At 41.0% G+C, this 7,104-nt stretch overlaps 1 protein-coding gene across 1 annotated transcript; it reads right to left on the bottom strand.

Moving 5' to 3' along the window:
- Positions 1 to 4,106: 4,106 nt before the first annotated feature.
- On the bottom strand, positions 4,107 to 6,816 carry LOC124619355. Its single transcript, XM_047145679.1, has 2 exons — positions 6,461 to 6,816; positions 4,107 to 4,819 (listed from the first exon to the last, which is right to left on the bottom strand). The coding sequence occupies exons 1-2, from the start codon at positions 6,639 to 6,641 to the stop codon at positions 4,140 to 4,142; spliced, it is 861 nt and encodes a 286-aa protein (XP_047001635.1). The 5' UTR covers positions 6,642 to 6,816; the 3' UTR covers positions 4,107 to 4,139.
- Between the last annotated feature and the right edge of the window lie 288 nt (positions 6,817 to 7,104).

Raw genomic sequence — 7,104 nt, 5'->3', positions numbered from 1 at the left:
TATGCAGCAGCAAACGAGCTGTAGACAGATTCGAAATTCATAACTTTTTATAGAATGACTTACCGTATTTTACGGACCATAACATGCTATGGAGTACCCCTTAATGTTTAAGCAATTTTTTTCAATGACATTTTTACAATTTTTATTATTAGACCTCAAAGCCAGAGTGTAAACAAATTCTTAACTTTAAACACCGAACTGACCTTTAAAATCCCTGAAAATCTTCTTCCTCTTCATCGTTCATCCTCTTCATATAAAACATGGTCTTCACTGCCATCGAGAGCGTTACGTATTCCGCACTTCTTGAAGATTGAACAGTAATGTCTTCTCTTACACTAGACAAAGACTATTTTATCCGCTGACACACTTGTTTGATTGTAGATCGTTTTAAAGCTCCCTTCGGCTTGAATTCACGCTGGGGTTCATCCATCATCCATCTGTTCCATTCCTCTCTCATATACACTTTAAAAGGTTTCTTTATCGAGATATCAAGAGATTGCAAATGTTTAGTATGTTCTCCCTGAGTAACAGCAAGCTCTGTATTTCCTTGTCTCAATTTCTCCCTCACGAAATTTTTCAAGTAACTACTAAACTGATCTAGCACAAGAAGGGAACTCTTTTTCAATAAAGCACCTTTCTTTCTCTTACAAACCCTGTTAATCCATGATTTCATACCAGCCTCGTCCGTCCAGCGCTTATCATATACATGAAAGACAACACCTGGCAGTATTTCAGAAGGTTTTGGCATTGTTTTGCTCTAGAAAATGGTCACTGGATTAAATTTAGTACCGTCAGCACAACATGAAAGGACAGCAGTGCAGTGCATTTTTTAATGTCCATTTGTTTTTATAGTTATAGTTTTAGCACCTTTCATGGCAACAGTTCTGTTATTCGGCACGTCAAATGGCAGGGGGGTTTCGTTCATATTCACTATTTGGCTTAGTTCCACACTGGTATTCTTTTGATGTTGGATAATAGAGCGATGGGGAGAAAATGTTTTCTCTTCATACTCTTGTGGCATTTTCTGAGCAATTTTGGATTCGATTCGCATGCTAAGTCCATGACGCTTCATAAACCTGTAGCACCAACCAACCCCACCCTCAAAGTCTATTGAGTTCCACTGTAGCGCTAGCTTAAGCGCGTGTACTTGAATCATTCTTGTGTTAATTTCATCGCCATTTTGACGGTGTTCTCGAATCCATTTCAATGCGGCATCTTCTAGTTTTGGCCATTTTGCGTTTAGTCCTTTAGTCGCCTATTTGCACATTTAGTCTCCCTAATTTTTTTTAGTTCTTCTTTACCAGCCCGCCAATCGCGATGCTTTTTTCTGTTGATGTAGGGCCGAAATGTCGCTCAGCTGCTACGTTTCCATGTTCTTCTGCGTACGCTTTTACTTTCAATTTTTAGCCCGCATCATATGAAAACCATTTAGTTTTTCCATCACGAAACTAGCTACTAAAGCAAATATTGTACTGTTACCGATAGCACAAATCACTTTCAGTTATAGTTCACTGGCCCCGTAGACTGGAATGACGCGTCATGGGCTAGACAGTGCTCTGGGTTTGTGACGGCGAGGTGGAACGCAGACAGTGTTAGCAAGCTTGTGAATCCACACAACTCATGTTCGTCGCATCTGTACACTGCTGCTGCCAGTTGAATCCAATTTGCCAGGCAGAGATAGGTTTCCTGTGGCAACGAATATATGGCCATTGTTAAGACTGGCGGGCATTTTAAATCAGCCACTTTTTATATCAATTTTGAGTATAAGGCGTATCTGAATTCTCGAGGCAATGTTTACAAAGAAAAAGAACGTCTAATCGTTCGTAAAATCCGGTAACTGTTTTACGGTGATTTGTAAAAGTTGATTTCTTCCGCCATAACATTTTGTTACTTTTATTTTCAAAACCCAGATGTCGTGAGATTTATATACACGGAAATGCTGGTTTGTGCACATTAAATCGTTTGTATGTGAACAGCATTGTATTTGCACCTATGAGAGATTTATATCTTTTCTGTCGTTTTCCCGCCGTTTTCACTGTTCGTTTCCATTTGACAATGTAATTTTAGAAAATGATACAAGGTTGTCAGTCACGCAAAAGAATACACCTGGTAAGATTTACATTTTCTTTTACATTTGCTCCCTCTGAGGTACCGGTGATTTTATTGTAACAATAGCTGTACAGTGAGGCGCATACACACGCTGTTGCTTGTCATATGAAATTCTTTTCCCATTTCCCAGAACGTTTTTGCCGTCAAAACCCTCCTGCAGTAGCCTGCAGCTTGTAGTTACATAAAATGGGACATTTCTCCACTTCCCTTACAAAGCTAACGTTCACCATCTACTCGTTCATCTTCCAATTAGGCCTACACTACTAGAGCTGTGTTCGAGGACACGACGTAACTAAGCGATTTTCTGGTGAGTCACTCGCCAGTCGCTGATGAGTCACAGTGCAGTCGCGCCTTCTGCAGAGCCTTATTTAACTACACAGCAAGTGATATGCAATCGAGCGGCTATCAACTTGTGTCGGCAACGGGTTTCAGTTGAGCCACTCCGTATGGGGAGAGCCTTTAAGGCCAGTTTCACGTTTGTGCGGCAGCCTCTTGTGCAAGGTATGCTGCGATTTCAAGTTTATCCAGCTGCTGTTGTGCGTAGTATTATACAATTGGCTGAATTTCATTTCATTCCTTCCCAGTCTCTCACCACTACCCCAGCGAAATGGAATGTGGAAAATATTACCTGAGGTCTTAATTTATCGTCGCTTAAAAAGGACAGGCAGAATGTAAAGGTACCATACAAGTAATTTAAAAAGGTACGGCTGCGTGGCGTTTCAATACCTATTTCAAGAGCTCCAGACTTACCATGAAAAAATCTTCCAGTAGTTTCCATCAGTTTATAAAAATCTGATAAATTACAAGGTCGTTCGAGGGACTGTGTGCAAAGAGCACGCTTAAGCAAAGAAAAGAAATTCACCGACGCTCTGTTACTCAAAGAGCTGGGAGCCGATGATATTCGTAATTATCTAAGAGCGTTTGAAACACGCTTTCCGGAGTTGCTGAAGACACGAAACTGTTATTAACGAAAACGAATACAATCATGAGAGAGGCTACAAGTTGCGATGAGAGGTTGTTTGCTACTTTACTGTTTGTAGCCACTGGAAGAAGTTACGAGCATCCCTAATTCCTAGTTGTTATATCCCCACAATTACTGTGGAAAATGATTGCTAAAACCTGCAGTATGATTTAAGACGCCTGAGGAATTACACGAAGGTAATCAGGACAAAACACTAAAACAGATTATATATCCAACAATGAAGGGACTGCTACATTTCTCGCTTCACTGTTGCTGTACGTTTCATATGCACTGTCGCACAAGCATTTACCATCTCTGTATCTGTCTAGAAAGTCTGTCATCATACCTCCATCAGCTTCGCTGTCTGGCACATAAGCCATTTTAAACAGCGTATATTTTCGCGCGTACCGACAGCAGACGGTCGTCAGCCGGGAAGTTGCATGGAGGTAAAAAAAGAGCGAAGGTGGCATTACGCTACAAACTTGAAGCTGTTGTCTGCCATCTTAACTGGCCCAAAACATTAGGTTCACCCCATTCATACCACCACAGTTCACAACAGTGACACTTCCCCGTGACGTCACATGACTGTGCCATATTGCTAGAGCAAATATGCATTAAAGAACAGAAGTTTTAGCATTTAAAACAGTTACTGCGCGCACACTATAGAAATAATGTACAAGAAGCAATCGTAAACAATAGTCTGCCAAGGTTTTGGGCTACTTACAATGGCGTCCACTCTGGCTTCAAAGCAACATACAGCGTAGATCTGTAGTGCCATCTCCAATTTTTTTACCTCCATGGGAAGCTGGTCGGACAGCGCAAAACACGGCACAATTTGTTGGGTGGTTGGGACGAAGACAACAACAAGAGCACAATGCAAAGCCGTAATTTTTTGCACTCAACACACAATTCACACAGAAAACGTTGCAGAAATGGAGCGATCAAAAAGTTTCAAAAGTATTTTTATCACAGATTTATAATTTAATGGTGTTAAAGAAGAAACGAGCATCACAAAAGATTTAACATAAGTGTAGGTTTTGTTGTTTACATAATAGTAAAACCATACGAATCACGAATTTTCTAAATTGTCTGATGCATTGGGTAGACTGGAAGGCGGTCGTGAACATTTCTGTTCTACACTGTCACAATACAGGGTGGTTCCAGTTCCTGAAGATATCTGCTCATCGGCAGGGTTGAAGACATGCTGAAGGTTCTGGCATGAGGAATGAACAGGTATAGATGGGCTTTGTGCCTGTCGATGCTGAGAAACGTTAATAGCTTCACTAATATTTGTTGATGTCCTCTTTCGTTTTTTAATGTTTGCAATGATCTGAAGAACATTTAGCTGAAATTCTACTATCTCATCATCGTCGAATGTTTCTAAAGATGGAATTATACCTCTGAAAAACGATATATGGCGATCTGAATGTTGTTTAGAAACGTCCGCCATCCGCTGTTCCACGGTATCTTGTTTATGCGTTCCCTTATTTTCTGGGACCGTTTCCTTCAGTTCACTATCTTCCTCACTGCAAGAGTCAGTGATACAATTAGAATCTTCATTAACGACTGGCTTACTGACTTCAGTAGGACATCCGCTGGACGCTTTCTTTAAAAATTGTAATTCTTGTCCGTAAATGTATGTTGAAGTTGTCTGTTTTCCAAATCTTGATTTAAAGGAAGAAGTGTTCTTCCTTTCGCTTTTATGAAATGAATCTCGAACGTTGGTCCATTTTCTCATAACACTTTTGCCTGAAAGAGAAAAACATTAAGATGGCTTCATTCATTTCACACACTTTGCAAATGTACATATACCAATATAACAAGCACTGGAACAAGAAAAAAACTTCGATCTGAAAACTTGTTTTGTGGTTAATTTGCATTTATGTGCTTTTTTTGTACAACCTCAAAAGTATTTGGTTCATGCGCCACATTGCCTTCTGCTCACGAAAGTACCAGATGGCTATAATTAAAGTTCGGCCACTCGCATAAGTCCAGTGTGGGTTGTAATATTATCGTATGGCAGCGAAACATTGTAGATGTTCTAATGCACTGATGTAGAAACGATTTTCACTAGAAAAAATTACTTCCAATTTTGACCACTAGGTGCAAATCTGGAGATTTGAATGCAGGAACGACATACACAAATATTAACGTATGTAATGGATTAGGAACGGGATGTGGGCAGAAAAGGTCAAAGTGAGAAAGGCATTATTAACCGTCACTTACACAGTGTGTTCAATATGAGCAATGGAGACGTCGACGAGATGTAAACAACGCCAGATTTGCATCTGGTGGCAAAATTGGACATATTTTATCCAGTGTAAATATGTTCTGCCCAATGCATTACCACAGCTACCAAATTTCGCAGCTATGCGATAATTATGAAGGCCACACTGGACCTCTGTGAGTGGCTGCACTTTAATTATAACCAATCGGTACAAAGGCAAACAGTCGCTCAAAATTTTCGATACTTAGGATGACGTTAAACACATACTTGTCAGTCCTTCAAATTCCACTTATATCAGCTGGAAAGGATAATTATCAATTGTATTTATGAGCATGGCAGATTCAAATTACTCTTTTTTGTACGATATTGGAAACCATGAGAAGGGTTGTTCAAAAAAATGGTTCAAATGGCTCTGAGCACTATGGGACTTATCATCTGAGGTCATCAGTCTCCTAGAACTACTTAAACCTAACTAACCTAAGTACAACACACACATCCATGCCCGAGGCAGGATTCGAACCTGCGACCGTAGCGGTCGCGCGGTTCCATACTGAAGCGCCTAGAACCGCTCGGCCACTCCGGCCGGCGAGAAGGGTTGTATTCAAAGAAGTTCAGCGTGGAAATCAGTAGTATAAAAAGAAATGGAAATTCCTTAAAAAAATGCCTTTCTGGTACGAAACCCAGAGGGGTCTTTTTTATTGTAGGGAATGAGGCTTATTTTATACCGCGGATAGACTTTGCGATCACATGCTCAGAATAAATATGTTACGGTTGGAGAAAATTTTCTACTACTATCTTCTCGGAGCCCAAAGTTCGTAGGACGTCACTTCGGGGAAGTGAGCATCAAATAGCGAATTTTTCACGCACATTTGAACTTGATATCGATTTTTCTCTAGATACTGTAAAATCTTGGGTAGTTTTCGGGAACTCCATGCGAGACAGCTATCTTCATGAAACTGAAGATACATTATCAATAATTAGACTGCAATGTGTGCAGAGAGCTGAGCAGGAACATGAGGAAATTTCACTAAACAATATGAAGAACATCATCGCGGATTACTTTTTGACGTCAGATAGGACAAGAAAACACGGTTATTACTCTATTTACTGTAAGCGCCTTAAAAAAAACGATACAATAAAACCTTTTTGAACAACTTACTTACCATATTCAGTTCTTTCCCTGTAGTTCATGCCTTGATACGAACCATTCAATTCCTTGAATATACCAATCCACGCATTTTTCGTATGAATCCTGACCTTGTAATTTTCCAGAGTTTTGTCCCATATTACTGGCCGTTCTTTCACTAACGAAATTAATCGCTTAGTGTCTATTTCCCGAGTCATGTGTAGGCTAACGGCGAGGAATTACGAAAACAGAATGAAAGTGTAAGAACTATGGAACGAATAAACTGAAACTGCACTCTGTGGTTGCTTGAAGAATGCCGTGCCTTGCCTGAACGCTGAGTGTGAATGCGCCAACGTTTACCTAGTCCCCCACCACTCCACACGGTGCCGTGCTAACGGCGCGGCGGCCGTGTGCTCGATAATCCCGCCTGCTCTACTGCAGTGGGGGAGCGCATTTTAGACGGCAACGCCTGCGCCGGGCTAATGTGAAAGCTGCCGCACGGCGTTTCATAGCGCAGTCGAGCGCACTTGCCCCGCACCCGAGCGGCGAATCGCAACAGCCCATCGCCACGTCGTACCATCTATTCATATTTCGCATTTGCATGGGCAAATCGCAGCGATCTCTCGTAATTTTCAAGCAATTTGACGAATCACGTGCGACAAATCGGCCAACGTCGGTACT

Source organism: Schistocerca americana, chromosome 1 (genome assembly GCF_021461395.2).
Source record: "Schistocerca americana isolate TAMUIC-IGC-003095 chromosome 1, iqSchAmer2.1, whole genome shotgun sequence".
NCBI classification, from domain to species: Eukaryota; Metazoa; Arthropoda; class Insecta; order Orthoptera; family Acrididae; genus Schistocerca; species Schistocerca americana.
The sequence above is the reverse complement of the archived record's forward strand: the minus strand, read 5'-3'. Positions and strand labels throughout refer to the sequence as shown.

Excerpts from the sequence above, each read along its gene's own strand:
- LOC124619355 (XM_047145679.1), bottom strand. The coding sequence starts at position 6,641 with ATGACTCGGGAAATAGACACTAAGCGATTAATTTCGTTAGTGAAAGAA. Across the intron at positions 4,820-6,460 it reads CAGGGAAAGAACTGAATATG|GCAAAAGTGTTATGAGAAAA; the intron begins GTAAGTAAGTTG and ends TTTCTCTTTCAG.